Source organism: Ipomoea nil, unplaced genomic scaffold (assembly GCF_001879475.1).
Source record: "Ipomoea nil cultivar Tokyo-kokei standard unplaced genomic scaffold, Asagao_1.1 scaffold2653, whole genome shotgun sequence".
Classification (NCBI taxonomy): Eukaryota; Viridiplantae; Streptophyta; class Magnoliopsida; order Solanales; family Convolvulaceae; genus Ipomoea; species Ipomoea nil.
In genome coordinates this window covers 4,212,558-4,237,848 of record NW_017619081.1, presented here as the reverse complement: position 1 = coordinate 4,237,848, position 25,291 = coordinate 4,212,558, and the positions used below count along the sequence as shown (strand labels likewise).

The window sequence follows — 25,291 nt, the reverse complement described above, 5'->3', positions numbered from 1 at the left end:
TTAGCTTGATGGCTAAGCTTGATCTTGTATATTTCAATTCCGATCCTCTGAATTACTCAGATGTTTACGAGCCGAGGATAGCATTCTTTCCGATCCTTTCCTTTCCTTCCTTCAATAATTTGAAAAAAAGACTCAAGAATGAAATAGAAAAGTATGTAGCTAGGGCCAATTCAAGTTATCAGTTATATATAATACCAAAGAGGAAACAATCTTGAATGCTGATGGAGAGAACAGTGCAGTTGGTTGTATGGTCCATACCAAATACCGGAAGGATATGAATGAAATGGAAAAGAGTTTCACTTCAAAGATCAAAAGCCTCATTATCGATCGGTTAATTATTATTGGCCAAATGATGTTATTAAACCATAAGCTTATCTACATAATAACTATGAGAATATATATATATATGTTAGCTCTGTCCCTACATGGCCACGCTTTTGGTCGGGAGAGGGCTGCTCATGTTATGTTGATCATGCTGTGATCGCAAGTTTCAGTGTCTTCTCTGTGATTTAATTTGGACGAAAAAATATTGCGACCTACCTTGCCTGTGAACGGAACAAACCCTTTGAGGAAGGGTAATATATATGTGAAATGACAGCTTTATCCTCATTTGACAGCAAACTTAACGGAAAGATAAAAGACATCTTGTGGTCGTTTAAAAGTCGGATGACCACAGTTGGTAAATGGTTAATACTCGGTGAATCGTTGGAGGTTTTAACTCATTATCTTGCATTTATATACTTTAAATTACCAATTTAAATAAACAAATTCAACATTTATTTACCTATGTATGAACATCTTCTATATAATATTGCATTGATTTACTTTGAAATACTTATTTAAAAATAATTATTGGGCATTTCCCCATTCGCGCAAAGCGCCTAAAAAAAACTAGTATTTTAATAAATTTTAAAGAACTATAGAATCTTCTTGGAAAAAGAATCAAATAGGTCATCGGACATTTACTATTCGTGCAATTGGACCACCGAATAGAAAAAATGTCCAATTGAATCACATCTAACTCTATAAATTTGTGCAAGTAACATTTATAGCAGGTTATTTGTAGGTAAAACTGATTTTTTATTTTTTATTTTAAATGTAATGTGGACGAAGGAGTCACCATCCTCCTCCGTTTAGGCCGCCGGGGTAGCCTCCTCGGCTCCTTTGTTCAAGTTGCCAATGGATGGAGGAGGCATCGCCTAGATCTACGGAGAAGGAGCAATCATGCCGTGCCAATTTTTAGATTTTTGTAGCTCCGTTCTTATAAATAAATAAGGCCCTACCAAAAGTAGCAATCTTAATTTTTAAAATCAATACTGTAAAATATATGACTCTTCTTTTCAGTTACAGAATAATTTTGCTATGCTCAATTAATTAGGTCCTAATTATTAGGAGAGAGAAGTGATGATGAATTTTATTATTAATTGTAGATTTTATTTTTATTGGAATAAGGGTCAAATATGTCATCTAATTGCACGTCAACCTTCGTCTCCAACTATGGAGACAAAGCCTGCCGAAGACGAATCGTCTCTTGCAGATTTTTTTAAAAATTTTTTAAACTTCTTTTAATTTTAAAATCAGTAACCTACAATTTCAAGGTAACACATGTCATTTTTAACCTAATTGAATAATTTTGTGTTTCAGAGGGGTAATTGCATCTATTTTGAGTTTGGTGACCTAATTACACTTTAGTGTGCAGTTGAGTGGCCTATTCCTTAATTAATTATATGGTACCAAACATTGTTTATGAAATCAATTGAGTGTCGCAGTACAATACAAACCTCTTGGAAAGCGATATTGACAAAAATTAAGGTGATTGAATGCATACAATCCTTGTTACATAGGCAAATGCATACCAGCCTGTCCTGTGTGATACATTCAGCCTAGAGCGAAAAATAAGCCAAACTTGAACATATCAAATGAAGATCTCTTCTAACTCAGATTTAGAGGGAATAGAATTGTGAATATAAATACTCCCGAATTGTGTAATATTCTTCAGAAAGTGGCCCCTCAAGAATGATATGTTGTATAGCAGCAGCAGCAGCACCACCCTGTAAGTAATCAGAATCTCAATTAAAAAGTAAACATTACAAGTGCTCCAAAAAAAAAAAACAATTGAGAAGGAATTGAAGCATTCACCCTTTGGCTTGCATCTCCTACTTTTCGCAAAGTCACATACTCCCCACACCGTAAGGCTCCACCTGCAAATTCTACCTGAAAACACGAGATTTAACATTACTCCTTTGCATGCACAAGAGCAGTAAAATGCCTTTGGGAAACATGCCATGCCACTTTTTTTCTTTACCAAAATACCACACCTACCTCCCATTTTTACAAAGGGACATTGTAGTAAAAGGTATTTGAGAAAAATTCCATAAATAATAATAATAATAATACCTGCACACCCTTGCTTGCAAGAAACTGCTTGAAATCTGAGAGTTTTAGGTCTCCAACAAGTACTGTCTTATGTGGTGGAGCAGCATCTGAAAGAGGAAGTAAAGACAACATGCCACTGTCTGTTTTCCCCACTTCAGCATCAACCCATGCTATTTCATAGTCTCCAAGCTACAATAACAAATGAGAGATACATTGAAAAAGGCCCAACCCAACATCAAGGGTCAAGACTGTAAGTGCTACATATTCTAGTTGCTCAATCTCATTTTGAAATACTGGACTGGACATTCCAGAACAGACTACATTCAACTTACTTTCTTAAACAGCACATTGCTCATTAATTTCTCGGATAGTTGCACCTATCATAGAAATGACCAGAAAACAAAAACAAAACTTTGATCAGTATTAGCATTTTGAAATAATTGTCTACACATACAACAATTTGGGAATATACAACCTTATAAGCACACAAATCTGAAGTAACATCAATAGTTTCTTCAATTTGGGGAGCATAAACATGTGGGCATACATGCTTCAGACAATGTTGTTTCAAATGCTCTGTTGCTTCAGCTGTGCCATGTACCAAAACCTGTAGACCAAAACAGAACACCAGCTGATTAGCATTACAGAGATTGATATCTGCATGCAGTCTACCAAAAGGGTTAATAAAGTTCAGTAGAAAAATGATTGCTTTTTAAAACTGCAAATTAGACTACAGTAAGAAAGAAGTAGCAAGTTAGCTTATGGGCATAGAAATACAAAGTAGATAGAGAACAAACTAATTTCATGTTATTCTATTAAAAGATAATAAGGTCCTGATAACCTGTGGTTCAAGGTGAGGCCTCCCCAGATCCCAGTAGGTAATAGCATTTTCACTAGACTTCCCATCAAATAAAAATACTCAGTATTATGGTTTATGGACATCACACATATGAGCTATAATACGATAAAATGCAATGCTAGACTCTACACTCGCCTATATTATTAATATATGATCAAATTGGAAAAACCAATGTTTGGTGACACACCTTAACTTAGATAATTTCTTCCATTTAAAAAAAAAAAAAAAGATCAAAACAAAAGATACTACACATGACACCACCAGTAGAACAGAAGTGTGTACATACAAGCTTTAAGGGAGCAACATGGGCAAGAATAGATTTGATTGAACGACCATCAGAGCGGCCTTCAAAATCCATGTAAACCAAGGAACACTTGACTTGGACCTGTGTAAGATGAAAGTACAGAACCCCATTAAAAACACAGTATCATCAATAACACTAAGATATTTAACCTGTCAATTTTTACGAGTTTGAACTAGATAGCAGCAAGCAATATTTTTTTGTAAGTGAAAAAAAAAAAAAACAATAAATAAATAAATAACCCAACAAGGTGAGTACTAACTAAAAACAAAAGATAAGCCAGTCTGCCAAGCTATGTGCTCCAGTTTAAAGGTGTTAAAAAAAATCTTTAACTATGCGTCTATGCTCAATGAAGAAAATGTAAGGACTTACAGTTAACTCAGAAGATACAACTTTTGATGGTGTAGTATCAAATATCAGGCTAGCAGATCCCTCATCAAGTTTTCCATGAAGATCTCCATCAACCTAAGTAGAAAATCTCATCAGGTTGAATTATCTAAAAATAGTATTCCACATAAATTCTAATTATATAATTTCATGTCTGTTTTTCTTCACAGTTTATTCACTCCCATCCATCCCTCCTTTTCCATATGATAAAGATATGTAGTGAAGGTCTAAAATTCATGTTACAGAACCTTTTAAAAGTGGAGTTCTAAAACTATGATACATATGATTAAAACTAAGCATAACGAAATGGTCAACTGACAGAATGCTCAAATGTACTTCAACACCCTCGTGAACTATCCATAATAGATTCAGAAGTTGCACTATACCTAGCAAATGCACACTGCAGATAAAAGGCTATAATTTCTTTCAATTTTTTCCTTTTCTTTCCCCTCCGGATCAATAAGACTTAGAAGCATACCAAAATCAAGAACTCACAGGCATCAATGATAACTCCATATGTTCTTCCTGGATGACATAATCATCAGGATTGATGACTTCACCAAAATCATCCCAATCAGAGGACTTAACATAGCAGGGAAACATTGGTGCGACACTAGAAGAAGGTAGAACAAACCCATCAATCAATACATCCTTGTAAGGACCAACTTGTAGACTGGTAGCTGCAAAATTGATATGCCTTGAGATTAATTAAAACTGGATGAAGAATTTTCTGGCCTAGACTGCCTATATATAGGTTTAAATTTTGAAATTATATTACATGGAATAAATGTTATGCAAATAAATTACTGGAATCTACACACCAGTGGAAAGAAAAAAACCCATTCCAAACGTTCTCCCCTCTATTTGAAAATTTATAGCAGATAAGTAATGTGAGTAAATTTATTCCCCTTCTATTAAAAAAAAAAAAAAAGACCTCCTAGTCCCCTCAGCCATTTCAGCTATGCCTATAACTCTGTCTATATTATTAATATCCTAGGAGAGCCAATTCTTCAATAGAATAGCATCTTTTTGAACATTACCATTTAATGAAGTATGTTTGACATTAGATGAATCAATGACCATTGGGTCACTCGTAAGAGTGTCAACTCCAAGAGATGCTTTTGATTCTTCATCTTTAATCATACTAGCTTTGAGAGCTTCCTCCTTTACCCTATTTTGCTCCTCCTCATAAGCAGCTAGCTCTTCTCCAACCAAAGGTATCCTCTTTGACATGGTAACTTTAACTACTTTAGGAGGTGGATCAGACTGAAGCATACGCGCTAGTGTGCCAAACTATATGTAAGTTCAAGGAGCCAAGCAAAAACATGTTTCATTAGATATACAATAGATGATTGAACAAGAACATGTGATTTTTTCCAAATAAAAAGATTGAATGTCAATAAATAAATGCTGATTAGAAAGTGATGACAATTTAAAATTTATTTGGTGGTAGATAGGAATACCTTGATGACCAAAAGTTACAAATAATATGTGTAATTCAGTGTTGTTAAGGCGTCGGCGCGTCGCCTAAGCTTCCGATCAGTAGAGACCAATCGCCTATCAAGCTCGCCTTGCCTGAAATGGATGAGGCGAGCTCGGGTGTCGTCCAAGCGTATTGGACACCTAACCCGGTACTAAAACATGAATTGATATATGATATTATATATACGGCACCTCGCCATGAAAGTCCGCCTTAACAACAATGATAATTCATACATAGCAAATTTTTCAATATGATATCGGGGAAATCACCATTTTAGTCCTCAATTGTTTCCCAACTGTCAATGTAGTCCCTAGTTTTCAATTTCAACCAATTTGATCATCGAATTGTTTAAAATTTCGTCAATTAAACCCTTTTAAGGGGCCCAATTGACAAAATTTTACAAATGTGGAAATCACTATTTTGGTCCCTGTAAGGGTTTACTTGACGAAATTTTAAACAATTCAATGATCAAATTGGTTGAAATTGAAATCTAGGGACTACATTGGCAGTTGGGAAACAATTGAGTGACCAAAATGGTGATTAACTCATATGATATCTTATCCATTTTTTGGGGTAACCATAATCCTGAAATGTTTTTAGGAAATATAAGTATATGTTATGAAACAATTAAGACACATTCACCCATCTAGTCACATTCCAGCACAAAGAGCAATCAATTGAATATTTGAATGCAGAGAAAGAGTACACTAAAACATCTAATCTGTAGACAAGTGCATAAACAAACCTGCCCTCTTTCGGTGAATAAAACAAGATTCCTTGTATCGGTAGCCCATTCAACAAATATATCATGTGAAAATCCAGCCTCTAGACTTGCCATTGATGCCAGAACCACCTAAAAAAGAACATGTTCCCAAATTATAAAACTAAATAAAGACACATCAAGATACCATCTGTTTTAATTAAACAGGCATCCTAACCTTGGGACCTTCTGGCAACTTTTCAAGCTCACTCTTGTTTACCAAAAGTGTGATATGCCTGTAAATTTATGAAATAAATGCTATGGTTAATTTTTTGAAATCTGGAAACACTAAGGGGTCGTTTGGTTCACGGAATGTCAGATTACCTTAGGGAATGTTAGATTGCTGGGAAAGTTAGATTACTAGGAATGTTAAATTCCTGTGTTTGGTTAAAATTGGGGTATGTAATATAATGATGTTTGGTTTAGGGTTATCTTTTATACACACTATAATATCCTTAACATATTTTCATATATTTTAATAAATTTAAAAATTAAAATAAATAAGATAACGGTATCATATATAATTACATGATTTTAAAATATTAACTAAAATCTTGAACTTGAGAAACAAAATTGTTTTATATGCTAACATAACATAATAAAAATAAAAAAATATATATAATTACAAAAATAATTATATATATATATATATATATATATATATATATATATATATAAAATAAACTAACATAACCAAGGTTATCTTACATTACCTAAGATTTTGAAGGGAATCACATTCCCTTCAAAATCCTATGCGGAGGGAATGTGACATTCCTTGGGAATGTTAGATTCCCTAAGATAATATGAGCCAAACACCGGAATGTGAGCTTTGGAATGTCAAATTCTCTTGGTTATGTTATATAACCTGAACCAAACGCCCCCTTCAACTAGCAGAAATTTTGAGTAGGCTAAGGCAATTGCAAGCAGTACAAAGGCCGCAGAGAACAAAAAAGTAGAGGGAGTAGTGTCTTGAAAACAAAATTATGATGGCATTTGAACATGCTGTTATTAAGGAGATAGACTGGTCAGTCTGGGGCTACCTGAGATTTTAAATTTTGCACCTATATTAAGGGTTAACAGAACAAGTACTTTTGTCCAGATGGTAAGCTTGCCAGTAAAGAGAAAGTCTGATAAAATAAATGGTAAAGTGGGTGGAAGAAACTGATCTTACTTCAAAAGAAAAGCATTATCCCGTCTGTCCTCAAAAGACTTGGCTATTGAATCACTCATCCACTCAAGGAAGCTCTTGACATAGTCAATTGTACTTGATGCAACATATGTGAGAAAAAATATGGAATAGCTCAAACCCTTTTGATGCCAGTGCTGGAATTTTCAAAGAAAAAAAAAAAAGGGAAATCATTACAATTACTTGGTGATGCAATGACATCAGTTTCATTACCAACTAACCTGCTCTAGCAACAAAATGAGTTCCAATACGCGACCAGCAGTATCTACAGGTAGTAATACTTTTCCACCAGCATTTAGAGTCTTCTCAATGCTATCTGTGGTAAATAAGGGAATAGGTTTGCATAAGTACTGAAAAGAAAAAACAACCTCCATGTAAGTCAAGTCCAAAGCATGAATCACTGGACTCTTCTAGAGGACTGGTAATAGATTGTTAATTTAAGCAGGCAAGAATATGTTTTAATTTTCATTTTAAAAAGAAGCAAAATCTGGCCGACTGCTAAATTCAATAATTTTCAAATTACTCAAGGAGCAACTTTTACCTAGAAATTCTTGATCCCTCTGACGTCTTGAAGGCTGGTTGCTCAAAGCATTATAGGCATCAGTAATTAGGACAGCAGGGCGAACAAAAGACTCTAAAATGGTTCCATTTAAAAGCCTGATAGAAGCAGCGGAAAGTCAGTTTCATAATTACATAAGTTATTCCCTAACACCTAAACCCTAACCCTACACACTATACAATAATTACACAAGTTATAACAAATATTATAATGCATGACCTTTCTTTGCGATGATTAAAGTCAACAGCATATATAACATCTTCCCCATCTTTTGTTATCTTCCAGACTGTACCCCCTAGTAGATGACCAGATACATGTGGAGCAATGACAACTCCTTCACCTTTCCCTAGCATTAGTTAACAATTTTCAACAAGAGATAACCAAAAGATAAATTTCATTAATCCACACCCAAATTTAAAAAAAAAAAAAAGAGTTAACTAAACAAAAATAAGAATCAAAAAGTTGAACAACATTAATGGGGTCAAGATAAAATTAATTAAGAAAATCCTAACAAGATTCACTTTCTTGAGTCTTTGAAAACCCCCTACCCTCAATCTCTTTCCCTGTTTTTCTTTGGCTCATCATGTTGATTTCTATTTTTTTGTTCATAAGCCCAAGACTGCTACTCTATTCTCCTAGAGTCTCCCTTACTCTTTTCTTCATTTTTGTTGTAAATAAAATAAGTTTGTCCTCTTTTTAGGGCAGGGGTGGAGGAGGTGGGGGTGGGGTTGGCGGCTGAAGCTTCTGAGCTTAGGTCTATAGGGCATCATCTTGGCCAGCTAAGTCAAGGTTCATTGGCATTGTTTTCACACATTTGATAGTAGTATAGTACCTGATACTTATTGAAAAACTATACCCTTAAGTTATGAAAACAAAAAGCTCAACTAGGTTTAGGGTGCAATGACTTTAGTTGGGTCCATATACACTTCATTCTAGACAAGACAAAACAAGATTAAATTAGTTGAATTAAGAATATCTAAGGAAAATCTCAACAAACAAAATACAATGCTTACCGGACATATGATAGTTCTGAGAGTAGGTTAATCTGGTGACACTTTGGAATGCAAAATCAATGTCATCCAGGGTAAACAAATTAAAATCGGACACTTGCTACAAAAAAAAGAGTAAAGGAGTAAGCAATGTGAACAAGAACAACCCATAGGAAAGATAATTTTTATAAAATTATGTAATAGAGGTTTACCTTACGCGAGAGATATTGATCATACATAGTTAATAATCCTAATCTATAAACAGGTTCAGTGGCGTAAACAGGAGCAGCTAATCCAAAGTGTTTCATGGCATAGGGCAGGGCACCAAGGTGAAGGGTATCTGGATACGAGAGCAGCACGGCATCCACTGTTGATGCTACCCTGAATAGATGTACACCATTTTTAAATAGAAAATACTAATGTGTTAGTAATTAGAGAGGACAAAATGTTGTTGTCAAAACTATGCAATTTACAATCTGCTTATGTGCCCTAAATAAGGATTACAATCAATTCTCAATTCTTGGCTGGAACAAAATCATTTGCAAAAGTAGTAATTCCAAAAAACTAAATTAATATTGAAGCATTTCAAGTTGAATATGTGTGCACACAAACATAGAGAGACAGACAGACCGACCTGGACAGGGGTTGGAGAAGAGAGGTATCAAAGTGGTCATTCCAACCACAGTCAATAAGGAAGTTAAAGCCATCAACGGAGACAAGGTAGGAGAGAGGGTTTTCGTTATACACTCCACACAATGGCTTCACCTGCACTGAAGTTCCCATGGCAGTGATTCTCTTTGCTTTCAACTGAGCTTTGCAGTTGTGAGGGAGAAGGCTTTCCGTCTAAACCAGTGAGAAAAATACCAATAATTTGAATAAATATATTATTGACACACAAATACTAACATAATAATTGAAAGTCAAAATGTGAAACCAGTGAGAAAATATAAAATGAAATAGCATAAAGTATACAATTTGAATAACAAAAACATTCAAATAACAAAATGAACTCCACATTTCCATTGAGTTACTATTATTATTATTATCTTCCTATATGTAGAAATAGTAGAGGGAAGCTTTATTTCATATATTGTCTGATTTAGATTCTCCATGTTACAACCATATATATAGGCAATAAGGCATAAAGAAAAGCATGATAAATGCAGAAAACTATTCATCTTCTCAAGGTTATAACTGCCTAGAGAAGAGTAGCAGTCTAGAGAAGAGTAACAGTCTGGAGAAGAGTAACAGTCTGCCTATTTCCAACACTCCCCCTCAAGCTGGAGCATATAAATCAAATGCTCCAAGCTTGTTACAAATGTATTCAATCCTAGGTCCACGAAGAGGTTTAGTGAGAACATCAGCAAGTTGGTCATTTGACCCAACAAATGTGGTAATGATGTCTCCAGATGCAACCTTTTCTCGTATGAAGTGACAATCAACCTCAATGTGTTTGGTTCTTTCATGATAGACAGGATTGGAGGCAATATGCAAAGCTGCTTGATTATCACAAATCAATTTCATATGACCAAGTTTATAGAAATTGAGTTCTGTGAGAAGCTGTTTAATCCAAATTAGCTCACATATTCCAAGTGCCATTGCTCGATATTCTGCTTCTGCGCTTGAGCGGGCAACAACATTTTGTTTCTTGCTTTTCCAAGAAACAAGATTACCACAAAAAAGAATACAATATCCTGATGTTGATCTTCTATCCCAAGGGCATCCAGCCCAATCTGCATCTGTATATCCAACAACTTTTGTATGTCCATGATCTTTATATAGTAATCCTGTACCTGGAGATCTTTTCAAATATCTTAAGATTCTAATGGCTGCATCCCAATGACTTTGACATGGCTCTTGTAGAAATTGGCTAACTACACTTACAGCAAATGAGATATCTGGACGGGTGATCGTCAAGTATAGTAGTTTGCCAACTAATCTCCGGTATCTGCTTGGATTGCATAGAGGCTCCCCCTGTCTTGGAAGAAGCTTGACATTTGGATCCATGGGTGTATCGACTGGTTTGCAATTTGTCATACTTGTTTCTTCAAGAATGTCTAAAACATATTTCCGTTGGGACACATAGATACCTTTTCCAGATTGAGCAACTTCAATACCAAGAAAATATTTTAATTTCCCAAGGTCTTTTGTCTCAAAATGTTGACACAAGTATTTCTTGAGCTGTTCTATTCCTTCTGTATCATCTCCTGTGATGACGATGTCGTCAACATAAACCACAAGATATATGCTTTTTCCAAGAACATGTTTATAGAAGACAGAATGGTCGGCCTTGCTTTGGATCATGCCAAATTGTTGGACCACATCACTGAATCTCCCAAACCAAGCACGTGGAGATTGCTTTAACCCATAGAGAGACCGTTTAAGACGACAAACAAGACTTGCTCCTGTCCTAGCCACAAAGTCAGGGGGTTGCTCCATATATACTTCCTCCTTCAAGTCACCGTGTAAGAAAGCATTTTTGATATCCAACTGATATAACGGCCAGTGACGATTGGCTGCCATTGAGAGGAAGAGGCGAATAGAGGTGATTTTGGCTACAGGTGAAAAAGTGTCTGTATAGTCAATGCCAAATTCCTGTGTATATCCTTTAGCAACAAGTCGAGCTTTAAGTCTATCAACTTGTCCATCTGGACCAACCTTCACATTATACACCCATCTACAACCAACCACAGTTTTTCCTGGAGGTAAAGAAACTAACTCCCAAGTTCCAGAAGAATCAAGTGCCTCCATTTCATCAATCATTGCTTGCTTCCATCCTGGATGAGTTAATGCCTCCTTGACATTCTTTGGAACAGAAACAGTAGACAAACTAGTAATGAAAGCACAATATGATGGAGACAGTCGCTTTTGTGTGAGAAAATTATAGATAGGATAAGGATTTCGAGTGGACCTTTTCCCTATTCGACTGGCAATGGGAGAGTCTTTTTCTGTTGTGGTTTGGGCTATGTTAATGGGAGGCAAAGATGTAGGACATGAATCAATTGGACATCCATCCTCTTGGGAGTTTTGACGGTTGCGTCGTTGATAGGTGTACATAAACGGTGAGACATGTCCTTCTTCTTGAATGGTTGGATTTGGTGTAGTTCTTTCAGGAATTTGTATAGTTCTTTCAGGAACATTGTGAGATACAGGTTCTGAAAAAGTAGGAACAGGGATAATTTCTGTTACCTCAATGGGTTCCCCTAGGAAATCAGACTCGATGGAGATAGAAGAGAAGAAAGGTGTTGTTTCAAAGAATGTAACATCACATGAAGTATAGAAACGATGTGTTTTAGGACAGTAACACCTAAAGCCCTTTTGGAGACGATAATAACCAATGAAAACACACTTTATTGCCTTAGCATCAAGTTTGTCACGTCCTGGAGAAGAGTCATGAACAAAACAAGTGCACCCAAAGATCCGTAATGGGAGCTTATGTAGAGGTTCCTGTGGGCGCAAGATGTGAAGAGGAATTTTTCCTTGCAATACAGAAGAAGGCATTCGATTTATAAGATAGCAAGAGTGAAGTATAGCATGCCCCCAAAAATTCTTAGGAACCTTGTTATGAATAAGCAAAGTACGGGCTGTTTCAACAAGATGCCGAATTTTCCGTTCAGCAACACCATTTTGCTGAGGAGTTCTAGCACATGAAGATTCATGAAGTATTCCATGTGATGAAAAGAAAGAAGTGAAAGAGTCAGAAAAATACTCTCTTGCATTATCACTTCGTAAGATTTTGAGAGATACCCCAAATTGATTCAGAATTTCATTGTAGAATTTCTGAAATACATCAAATAATTCAAAACGGTTCTTCATTAAAAAGACCCACGTGCACCGAGAGAAATCATCAATGAAGACAACAAAATATGAAAATCCCAAAGTAGATGAAACCCGACATGGTCCCCAAACATCAGAGTGAACTAGAGAGAATGGGGTATTAGCCCTCCTATTCACCCTACTAGGATATGAGGCTCTTGAGTGTTTCCCAAGTTGACATGACTCACACTCTATGGATTTCAAACTTGACAAACTTGGAACAAGTTGTTTTAATTTATTGAGATCAGGATGCCCTAAGCGACAATGGTTAAAGAGAGGTGAAACAGTAGCAGTGCAAGCTATTTTGGTATTGGTAGAACATAAGAGGTGGTAGAGACCTCGTGATTCATTTCCTACACCAATTGTCTCCTTTGTTTGACGGTTCTGAATAATTACAGAATCAGAGGAAAAGGTAACCAGACAATTAAGAGAGCGAGTAAGTTGATTAATTGAGATCAAATTGAAGGGACAACCAGGAATGTAAAGGACATTAGATAAAGATAAAGAATGAATAGTAACTTTTCCAATTCCTATAGCTTTTCCTTTTGACCCATCACCAAATGTAACAGCAGGAAGAGAGCTTGAGAAATTAATATGGGAGAAAAATGAAGGGTTACCAGAGATGTGATCTGTGGCTCCAGAATCCAAGACCCAAACTGATTCGGATTTTAATGTAAGGGCAGTATGAGAGACACTGCTACTGGAAACCTTCCATGTACTGTTCAGAATATTATGTTCTGCCATAATCATCGGAAAAATATGAGAAAAACACTGTAGGGTCGCAGAACATAAACAAGCTGATCTGGAAATTTTGGCCGGAAAATGTCGTCGGAGCTACGACTGTGAGGTGGCGCGTGTGGAGGCCGTTGGTGACCGGAAAAGTTTGGTCAGTGTCGCCGACGCTTCTCTAGGTGGTTTGACACACCAGTTTGTGAAAAGAAATTATCTAGGATGAAAAAATCATATAAGGGCAGTAGCAGTGTAAGAACACAGTTCATCTGTGTTTATCTGGAGAAGATTTCAGGCCCCAAAGAAAGGTGGCTCTGATACCATGTAGAAATAGTAGAGGGAAGCTTTATTTCATATATTGTCTGATTTAGATTCTCCATGTTACAACCATATATATAGGCAATAAGGCATAAAGAAAAGCATGATAAATGCAGAAAACTATTCATCTTCTCAAGGTTATAACTGCCTAGAGAAGAGTAGCAGTCTAGAGAAGAGTAACAGTCTGCCTATTTCCAACACTATATAATAAAGCCATAACTTTTTGGCCAATCAGATTTGTGAGTTTTCCCGCCCAAAGTTTTGGGAATTCTTTTTTCTTTTTCCAATTTTTTTTATTAATTAGTTTTGGAACCTGACTTTTGGGATGCATGCGTTAATTATGAGATTTATTGTAAATGACTGAATTTAAAAGGAGTCTATTCAACTGCCATACAATCCTTGGAAGACGAAATGTTTTTATTAAACATCATGCCCCTTTGGGACTCTTTGGTATCCGCAAGATTTGCATTAATTACCTATTCTATAAATACCTCTTCTAATTATAAACAAACCTAGCAGTTCATTTGAAGTACAAACACTGTAGCCGATATTGTTGGTTTATTATTTTGATAAACCAACAAAACTATAATAGACTTCACAAAACACGTTTATGCTCAAGGAGAGGGAGGTGGAAAGGAGCAGTATCAGTTGAACAGTTCAAACATAGGTACCTTTCCGGCGTTTGTTGGGCAAAGAAGCTTTGCGATGCAAAATGGTGGAGCTGCACGAAGAAAAAGACACTCAAGAGTATGAATAAGATAGTTGCCTAAAGATTAAGGTCCGGTGAGTCTTACAATCAATATAATAAAATTATTTTTACTTTTCTTCAGCAAAAGCAATATTTCTTTTTACAAACATGTGGTTAGCAGAGGTTAGATATGCAAAAAAGTTCAAAACGGAGGGAGGCAATTCAAATTTTACTCAAATTGATTGTGAATGAAAAGGAGATAATTTTACATTTTAGTGATATCAATTTGTCTTTTAATTGAAAAATTACTAAACATTGTTTTATTATTAAGTTTAACTGAGTTGAAGGCAGGTTTGTGATGGAAGCTACATTTTTCTCATAGCATGTAAATGGTTCAGTTTCTTTTTATAATAGTATTGTTCAAAATATATACATCCATTAGGACTCATGGGCATCTCAGCAACTTCATTGCTGTCCAAATACAATCAGGTGAATTTTTAATAGCCTAAATTAGGACTTATATATTTCTTAATATCCTTGGTTATCATGAAGGAGAAACTTGCATAGAGGGATTGTGATTCTTGTAAAAAAACATTTTATGTTTTATACTATTGGGTTGACATGGTTCTTGGACTGAAAAACATCCCATGCATCTCATGAATAGATTGATTACTGTGAAAACTTTTGAATGTTTTGGGTATTTGTTATGTTTGTTTAACCTAACTGTTATATTTCTATTTCCTATTACTTTAGTCATTATTTCAGCTCATTCAATTATTGGATATTTGTTATGTTTGTTTAACCTAACTGTTTAAAGGCATACTCTTGGACTTGACAGATTATTGAATCCTTCAGACAATGGGCTGCTGCAAATTTGGTAAAGCTATGTATCCTTTCACAAAATCTACCAAAAAAAGAAGAAATTTTTTTAGTTTCGCACTAACCTTAGTTTTATTCAACACGTTTGGTTCATGCTTGACTATAAGCAAGAGGAAGAATACAGTATGCAAGAGGTACATAGGGAGGAAGATCTGTATTTGAGCAATCACAAGAATACAAAAGTTATTAGGTATTATTCTCACCTACTTTTATCTTATATCAAAGTATAAGTCTAATATTTTTTGTGCATCTATTATTGGTAAACAGTTATTTGTTGTTCTAATAACATTAACCAAATCAGTCATCTGAAGTTTCTGTTTTATTGTATGTTTTTTGTATTTTACATACTGACTATAAATTTTGTTATTCACACTAACATATTAGTGAAAAAAGATTTCATTTTAATCAGGACATTGCTTAATTTGGGATGGACATGAAGAACTATTTACCACGGTAACAGATGGACATGAAGCAGAACATTGCTTGATTTGGGATAATTTTCTGCAGACTTTTATAGTGATAGTTCTCATCATTTATGTAAATTATTATAAAATGTCCAATACTAATAAAATTGCAATATTTATCTAATTTGTAAAACCAAAACTATTCTGTTTGTTTTAATCTTTTATAAAATGGCATTTATGAACTGGTTGAATTTGAACCAAAACAGTTTATAAAGTAAGTTTACTTTATAAGTTGTTAAACTGAAGTTTACTTACTTTATTAAACAACTTATTAAGTAAGTTTTGATTTTTGAATTTTTATAAAATAGCTTTATCCATTTTGAACCAAAACAAGTTTATAAAGTATCTGAAAACAGGCTCCAGTCCAATCTGAATGCAATCCAGCTAATCATCTCAATATAAAACTAAAAGACTGAAAACATGTTGTATTCAATTCAGATATGAATTTTTTTTTAAAAGAATATAGTAGTTACAAATGAGAAGTGTCAATAACAAAGCAAAACTGCAAACTGCCAAATAGAGGTCATCCAAGAAGAGGAAGAATTCATTCAGATGTTCGTGAACTAAGAAAACAATATGGAGTTTAAGGTTTAGTCATTTCCAGTATAATGGTTTAGATTATTTTCTCTGACTTCCTTTGAGTGAAACAAGAAAAGAGTAAATACCAAAAACAGATTATTACTAAATAATGAATTAAACAGCAGTGATTCAAGAACTACAATCTGTTTATATGAAATCTGAGTATAACTTTACCATACAAATAAGATCATATACATATAACAGTTTTCCTACAATAAATTCAAATAAAAAGCAATTTTTGTGCTTAGAAATAAATCTGGAAGTTTTCAAAAAAAAAAATAATAAATAAATAAATCTTCAAGTAAATCAAAATTTCAAACACCAAACAAAACAAATTTCAGTGAATTAGATAACATATTGTTGATGTATTAACAAATTTACATACTTAATTAACAGTATAAAAATTTAAAAATTGAAAAAAAAAAACATATTACCAGTTACCTTACTGGCTGTGGGCCAACCAGGCACCCGGCGAGGCTGAGGTTAGGTCGTTCGCCAGAGATGGTGAGGGAGACAGGGAGAGGAGCGAGGGCGTTGGCTTCGGAGGATGGAGAAGCAGAAACCGGAGGACTAAGAAGTGAGAGTAGGGCCAGATGGTGTGCCGGCGTAACTGCTTGACAGGAGTGTCGACGAGGGTGGTGGCCGGAGGGCGGAGGCGGCGAGACGCAGAGGACAGTGGAGAACTGTGAAAGTGAGCCAATGAGGACTGAGGAGTGGAGAAGGCGAGAAACAGAGAAGCAGATCTGAATAAGGGATTAGAGTTGAAAAGGCACGCTCCTGGGATACGCTGAAGATACCCAACATATGAATGATGCCCAAGTTCGTGGACATGTTGCTGCTCGATGGTTGCTTCATTCTTGAGTTCTTGGTCAATATTAGAAAAAAAATATTTTTAAACAAAAGAATTTGAGAAAAAAATATAAGGGATAATTTGATCAAAATTAAAAGAAATTAACCACTAAATTAATGGTATACATTATGGACATAATTAAAGAAAATTAATCATACACATATTACGACAATAGTTAAATAAACGTTATAATTAGCATAATCTTTATTTTTTTTTGAATGCTACTAGCTCTATTACATTGTAGTATCTGTTCATATAGCATAATCTTTATTTATACTATAATTAAAAACAAAATCATATTTATTTGATTTCCCGCCCAAACAATAGTAAATAGTAGAGGAATGGAACAAAAATATTTCACAATAATATTCTTTCATCATCAATTAAAAATGGAATAGAAATTAGGTAAAATTGAGAAAAAGAAATGAATATTAATAATTGTCGGAAAATGGAAAATGGAAAAATGACAAGAAATTATATTAATTGAAAAAGGAAATGAATATTAATAATTGTCTGAAAATGAAAAATGAAAAAATGACCAGAAATTAGATTAATTGAAAAAGAAAATGAATATTAATAATTGACTGAAAATAAAAAATGATCCATAATTGAGTAAAATTGAAAAAGAAATGGTTAAATCAATGCATTTTAATTTGACACAATAATATTACATAGTATAATACATTAAATCACAATAATGTCATAAATCTTTCACAATTTTAAACAATTGAACGAAAATTAAAAATGGAACAGAAATATTTCAATAATAATATTCTACATCGTAAAATAAAGGTAAATTAAAAATGAAAAGGAAATATTTCAATAATAATATTTTACATCATCAATAATAAAGGCATATTTAAAATAATAGTAAAGGTAAATTAAAAATTTGTCAAAAATTAAAAATAAGCGAAAATATTTTAATAATAATATTTTACATCATCAATTAAAAATGGAACGAAAATTGAGTAAAAATATAACTGATATTCTAATTAGCTAATTGACTGAAAATAAAAAAGAATAATTGACTGAAAATGAATATGATATTAGTAATTGACTGAAAATATAAAAGGAAATGAATATTAATAGTTGATTGAAAAACAAAAATGATCGGTGCTCCAAAAATCCAGATATGAGCCTTTAATCGACATAAATTACAAACAAAGAAGTATGAAACCTAGGGTTGATGTTCAGAAATAAATCGTAACTCGCATCGTGATTACGTCTCTGAAATACAACATTAGATGATCTAAGAACCAAAACATAAACAATAGCAGTTAGATATAGGGTTCATTGCAGATTGGAGGACGAAGATAGATAAAATGAGGAGTGAAGCGAGAGTGACACGGTGAGCGTAGAGAGAAGTGATGGGAATGAATACGAATCGTCGGCGGAGTGTTGGATTATTATTATTATTATTATTATTATTATTATTATTATTATTATTACTATTATTATTATTATTATTATTATTTTGCTTTTATATTTTGTTAAATGGATCGGGTTCTTGGACTGGGTTTGAGTTTGGGTTTTATTTTTATTTTTATTAGGCTGAATGTAATATTAATGTATTAAGATTTTGGACCTAATTTAGGTATAAACATATTTAGAGGCCTGATTATGTATGTTGTTTATATTGTTATATTTTGTGGTCTTATATATTTATTTTGCTACTATACATATCATCATATTATAAGATGATAAAATTATTATTATTATTATAAAAGATGTATTTTTTTTATTTGTTCAAAGGCAAACACTCTCAAACGTTGAGTTGCTTTTGAAGAGGTCGATTTTTAATCAGGGTCAATTGTATGTAGCAGTCTCAATAGTTAGTAATTTTAGGGTTTAAAAATTTTGATTTGTGACGAAAATGTACCATTTCAGAGTACCACTAAAAATGTTGTGTACAAAGAAATTTTCAATAACGTGTAATCAATTTACAATATTGATCGTTTCAAAATTATTACATTTTTAGTCATTATATTATGTTTTTTTATTATATTATATACTGTATATTCTATATACTACATATATGGCAGTGCATCGCACGAGTGTAAATACTAGTATATATAAAAGCCACTAGATTTGGACCAATCAAATGGCTCCATTTTCCCGCCTAGCTTAAACGGCATTGTATAGTTTTTTTTTTTTTTTTTCTTTTTTTACGTTAGTGGAGAGAAGCCAACGTGCTGCGATCAAAACTATCTTTTCAGGCCAGATTTGTAGGGGAGTGGGCTATTATGAAGAGTTGATAAGAGGCGTGTAGTTTTGAGCAACTAGGTATGGGAGTGGCCTATTGTTAGCAGAATGAACATCAGATCCATGTTTATATATACATACATATTGATATGTTCATTGGCAAGAAATATAAAAGACGACGCAGAAAATTGGACTTAGTTGCAGAAGTTGACAAACATAATTAATTTTCTAAATCATTAATTTCTCACAGTTGTGTCCCCTAATTCTTAGGACTTGTTCAGAAAGTTATTGTTATCTTCTACTCTTGTATTTAAAGAGATCCTTTTGTACTAATAACATCATGCGAATTCTTTCATGAGAAATATATTTTGGGAGAAGGAAAACTCATAAAATCTCCAGTATTTGCTATTCTATTACAAACATAGGAAAATCTAAGCACCCAACGATCTCTTCTGCAAGACGGCCTATGACGCGATCCCAGATTCCCCGTCCTGTAACAAATTTGGTACCAGAGCTAGTCGTCATGGGTGACCATCCATTGGAAACTACTGTTAGTGCCATACGAGAAGAGGTCCAACAACTCCATGCTGCCATCATGACTATGAAAGAAGATCAAGCTTCATTACAACAAATGTTCCTTCAACTTATGGCAAGTAAGGATTCCACCCAAACATCAAACAGTCATGCTACACCACCACCACCACCACACCCTTCAACCCAAAACACTCATGTTCCGCCACCAGACTCTTCAAACCAAAATACACATGAACCTAAATCCACATTTATACCCAAATATTCTCGCCTGGAGTTTCCCAAATATGATGGCAAAGATGACCCGATAGGTTGGTTACACCGATGTGAGCAATTTTTTCGTAACCAAAACACACCGGGTAACGAACATGTAAGCTTGGCTGCCTTCCACATGACCGGAGTGGCTCAAATATGATTTTTTTTGACTCAATACGGAAGAACCCGAGTTGACATTGCCTACTTCCTAAAGCACAAGATCAAGTTTAACTTACCGGCCCTTATGTTGAAACATATGGAGTTTTGCAAGACTAGCAACCGGCTTAGTCTACCTTACGGAATGATCCTAAGTTGGATCATGGAGAAAAAGGGAGTGGACCTGAGCCACACAGAAATCAAACCCGTAAACGGCATGGTTTTCAATGCCCAGAACCTCCGCCGCAATGACATCTACTACACCGAAGGGGGACACTACATCACCCTCGAGGAGGTTTGCCTTAAACCTGAAGAGGAACGAAGGGAGTTGGTTGATCAACTGGATATCTCCAACAAAAAGTTTAAATGGGCAATGCAAGAATGTGGAGAAACAGGGGGAAATGAGGAACAAGAGGAGGATAGCAAGCCTGACCCACCGGCACCCACACAAGCAAGGGGAAACCCAAGGGGCCAAAACGAAGAATCCACCAACGAGCGCATCCTCGCCCAGCTCACCCGGCAGAACCAAATTATGGACGAAGGGTTCTCGTCCCAAATCCACGCAACGCGCGCTTTAGATCAGAGGGTGGCAGCAATCGAGACCATACTGGGCACTCGCGGGGCATCGAGCTCGAGAGCAGGAAACCAAGGTAGACCCAAACTTTCCAATCATCACTTCACCAGAAATCCAATCTACCCCAGCAAAGACAATGCGCGGGGCCACATTTCCTAATCAGGAGGCCAAAATACGCAAACCTCCAGGGATGAAAGAATGGATTCACGCACCGGCTTCGGGGACGAAGCCTCTTATAAGGGGGGGGGGGGGGGGAGAGTGTAACACCCCGTGTTACGACCCCTAAACCCAAATTAATTAATTAATTACTCAGCCCAAAAAGGGAGTTAAAATCCATTAATTAGCTAAAAGGGGGTCCACCATTGTCCATGGGCCCTTATCCCTAAAGCCAATCCCTTAGTCCTATAGGAAATAGAACTAGCAAAGTCATACCACTTATACCCTAATTGGGACTCTTAGATATATATATAGGGACATAAGAGGCACCTAGAACTCACACCACAATAACTTTCACCACACAAGAATTCCCCAAGAATTCCCATAGGAGAAATCAAGAAAGAAGAAATCTTAAAGAAAGACCCTTCATAGCCAAGGAAATTAATTAAGGCTAAGAGGTAACTCATTACCCATGTCTCAACAAAACCTATTTCCCTTGCTATAATCTCCTTCTTTGGCTCCCTCTATATACTTGTGTCTTGATGAATTTCTTTATGATATTTGTGATATAATCTTGATTGAGTGATGTGATGATTTTATGAGTGATCTTGATGATCTTGATGTTAAAAAGAGGTTCTTGATATTTATGTGATAATTCTTGATAAATCTTGATGGTTCTTGATAATGAAAATAAAATATGATGTTGATGATTTGGGTGGGATTAGAGCCCTATGTTGGATTGGGAATTGATATTGTGATGTTCTTGATTTATATTTGGGTGGGAATTTTACATGTTCGAGTGTTGTTCGTGTCTAGAAGTCATGTTAGGATGTGTTCAATATGATTCTTGCTTTCGATCCATTAAATACCTATGTGGTGTCGTTAATTGCGTTTAAAAGTGTCTAAGCATGGTTTCGGGTTCCACGAAGGATCTCGGGACGCGTATTTGATAAAAGAGTCAGTGGGGGTAGGGGTACCCGCCACCTACCCGCTGCCCAAAGTGAGACCGCCAGGCAGTGGGCAGCCGGCGGGCAGTCGTCTGCCCTCCGGGCACCCGCTGCCTGGAAGTTGTCGCCGGCGGGTGGCCTTCCACCCACCGGCTACCCGCTAGTTTGTCACCCACCCCGGGTCTTTGACTTCCCCGTTTGATGTTCCCCATTCCCCGTGGTGTCCCAACGGACCCCGTTTATCGTGCTTGAGTCTAGTTTGATGTTTCGGGTACCATTCGTAGGATAAAAGAGTCTAGGAATTGCATGCTAGTTGAATCGGTAACCCGTCGGCCTAGGTGGAAGTTGTATGAACCCCTTAGGACTATTCTTAGTATGTGAATGATCACACGTAAGCTTATTTATGTGTCTCCCCCTCCCAAAGTGCTATTATGTGCTATTATGTGGTATGTGATGCATGATTCCCCAATTTGGTTACGATCAAATTGGCTATACGGGCAGTTGGATAGGTTGAGAACCATCCCAACTGTTAACCAGGCCGGTTGCGATCGGTCAGGTATATAAATATTATATAGGGCTGCGGTCCACTGTTTGGTTACTTATGAGCTGCGGTTCATTCTCCTGGCTGCGGTCAGTGATTCACTTCTTGGGCTGCGGTCCACATGGGCCTCGGGTGCTATGACCCACCGACCTGGACGCGCCAGGCGGTGTGTAGGGCCAATAAGCCCGAGGAAGGCTGTAGTCCACCGACCTGAGTAATCAGGCGGTGTGTAGGGCTACGGCTGGCTGCGATCCACCGAGTGATGGGCCAGCGGTGTGTAGGGTCGTAGTCTCCGAGGATCATCGCCCACTGACTGAGTCCCTCAGCGGTGTGTAGGGCCTGATCCGCTACGGTCCACCGACTGTCCCCGTCAATGGTGTGTAGGATCGTAAGTCCCCCCTTGTAAAGTGGATCACGGTCCACCAACTGAGCGCGTCAGGTGTGTAGGGCTGTGATCCACCGCTGAGTTCGTCAGCGGTCTATAGGGTTGGTTGCGATCAACTCCCTTCATGCTGCGGTATGAGGTAGGGTGCTACGGGGCCGTGTTAGTGCTATATGCACTAACCCTCATGTTCAGGGCATGCGATTGGTCCCGTGGTGCCACCAAAGTATGATTGTGTGACACAAATGATGATTGGATGATGATATGGTTGATTTGAAAGTGATCTGTGACCTTAGTTGCGTATTCTTTATGATGGTTGTTTCTACTTAACTGTTATCATTGATTATTGTGCTTTCCCCTATTTGCTGAGTCTATTCCCGGTTTTAAAGCTAGAGTCTCTTAAGTATATATCTTCCTGCTTCAAAATGGTTTTCATATATATATATATATATATATATATATATATATATATATATATATATATATATATATATATATATATATATATATATATATATATATATATATATATTGTATTTCAACGCGTTGGAGTGGGTTACCAGCATCATTCGCTGAACAGATATATTTGGCTTTCAGGCACCGATGAATAGACCCGGAGCGCGCTAGAGACCCGAAACATAGATTAGTTAGTTTCCCTTCGGCCTGCGTGCCATGATTATGTATTGACATTTGTATTGAGGATTTTAGTTAGTTAGCCTGTGCATCTGAGTTCTCCAGCTCAGATGTGGCATAGCACCCCGCACTCTTATGTTGATTTTTGGATTTAATGAGAATTCACCTTTATTATATAAGTTTTAAATGTTTAAAAATTTCGGGGTGTTAGTGTGTTGCACAAGTCAACAAAGATGTAGGGAGTTTTTAATGAGCATTTTATTCATTTTAAATGTCATTTCGCGCCTTAAATATCAATTTTTATTTTAGTTGTAAATCTTTATGGTCATATTTTTATTATAACAAGTCAACAAAGATGTAGGGAGTATTAAAAAAAATAAATCTCATATTGACTTTTCATATATAAAATTTATTAACATTAATAATTTTTAATAATATAACATAATTATACTATTTCAAATATTTAATCCGTGCATCGCGCACGGGTAGAATACTTTACTAGTTAACACAATAACATTATCCCATATGAGTATTCAAATATCATTCCGTAATAATTTTTCCGTACTCCCTAACATTTGAATGACAAAGTAACAACAAATTAACAGCAGCAGCACTTGAGTAAAATTAGCTGGTTTCAACTTTCAAGAGCAGAGACTCTACAAAGTTGACAAGATTAATATTCAAATATCATTCTGTCTTGCCTGTTAAAAAATTGGTTTCTGCCAGTTTCTCATGTAATGATTAATTAGAATATACTATTCAATTTCCCCATTTGGTTGTTGCTTATTCCAGGAGAAAGATTGTCTCGAAATTGCAACTTACAAAACAAAGAAAACACACAATTACAAAAATGAAACGTGAACTGATAAACATTTGTCGTCACAGCAGGGTAGATTACCAGAGAAAGATTGTGAGGTTGCAGGCTTGTATCACTATGTGCCTGCGTCTCATACTCTTAGCTTTGCAGATTCCGGCGTTGATGCGCAGCGAGACTGGGGGAGGATGGGTAAATTCCAACTCTACAAGTCGACAACCAAAGTTTTGTCGGGTTAATCGGGTGGGACCTAACTTTTTACAGCTAAAATTTTAAATCCTATAAAAGTAAAAATAATATCTATAATAAAAAAATTCCAATTAAATACTTCAAACATCAAACATATAAAACATTTAAACATACTGCATACACACTAAAAAGTAAAAACAGAACATAGAAACATACACACTGGAAACTGGAAAGTGATAACTTAAGAAATACAATTTTATTATTAGCAAGAAAGAAAAAAAATTCACACAACAAAACTTGTTAACAAGGCAATATTAATACTCTAGGAAATATAAATAAATATAAATAAATATAAATAAATAAAAACAGACCTCGTAGTCTGGTGGAGTCGTCAGCTGGTGGACTGGAGCAGACGAAGACGAACTAGAGAAGAGTAGAAGACTGGCCGCCGGTGGATTACAGAGCAGACAACGGACTGACGCAGAGCTGGAGAAGACGGAGAAGACTCGTGGACGACTGGACGGTGGACCTCGTGGTGGCCGGACGCCGGACGCCGGTGGAGCAGTGAGTAGCCGACGGGCTGACAGAGAGGTGAGGCCTGAGGGAGAGTAGTCGTTATATTGTAGACCGCAGTGCACATACACCGCAGTAAAAAAACAGCGTCGTTTCTTTAAGTAAAGAAACGGCA

General features: G+C 35.8%; 1 protein-coding gene across 4 annotated transcripts; it reads right to left on the bottom strand.

The window, feature by feature from the left end:
• Nucleotides 1-1,787: 1,787 nt before the first annotated feature.
• On the bottom strand, nt 1,788-24,657 carry LOC109154803 (cleavage and polyadenylation specificity factor subunit 2-like). Of its 4 annotated transcripts, none has more exons than XM_019302536.1 (20): nt 16,815-17,192; nt 14,435-14,484; nt 9,535-9,743; nt 9,113-9,281; nt 8,925-9,021; nt 8,131-8,257; nt 7,894-8,009; nt 7,574-7,668; nt 7,338-7,489; nt 6,345-6,402; nt 6,152-6,259; nt 4,964-5,216; nt 4,419-4,603; nt 3,909-4,001; nt 3,522-3,620; nt 2,852-2,983; nt 2,709-2,753; nt 2,398-2,565; nt 2,140-2,214; nt 1,788-2,051 (listed from the first exon to the last, which is right to left on the bottom strand). In XM_019302536.1, the coding sequence occupies exons 3-20, from the start codon at nt 9,681-9,683 to the stop codon at nt 1,944-1,946; spliced, it is 2,229 nt and encodes a 742-aa protein (XP_019158081.1). In that variant the 5' UTR covers nt 9,684-9,743; nt 14,435-14,484; nt 16,815-17,192; the 3' UTR covers nt 1,788-1,943. The 4 variants fall into 4 exon arrangements, with proteins under 4 accessions (XP_019158081.1, XP_019158082.1, XP_019158080.1 ...); XM_019302537.1 differs by having other exon boundaries at nt 16,808-17,146; XM_019302535.1 differs by lacking the exons at nt 14,435-14,484; nt 16,815-17,192 and adding an exon at nt 24,499-24,657.
• Between the last annotated feature and the right edge of the window lie 634 nt (nt 24,658-25,291).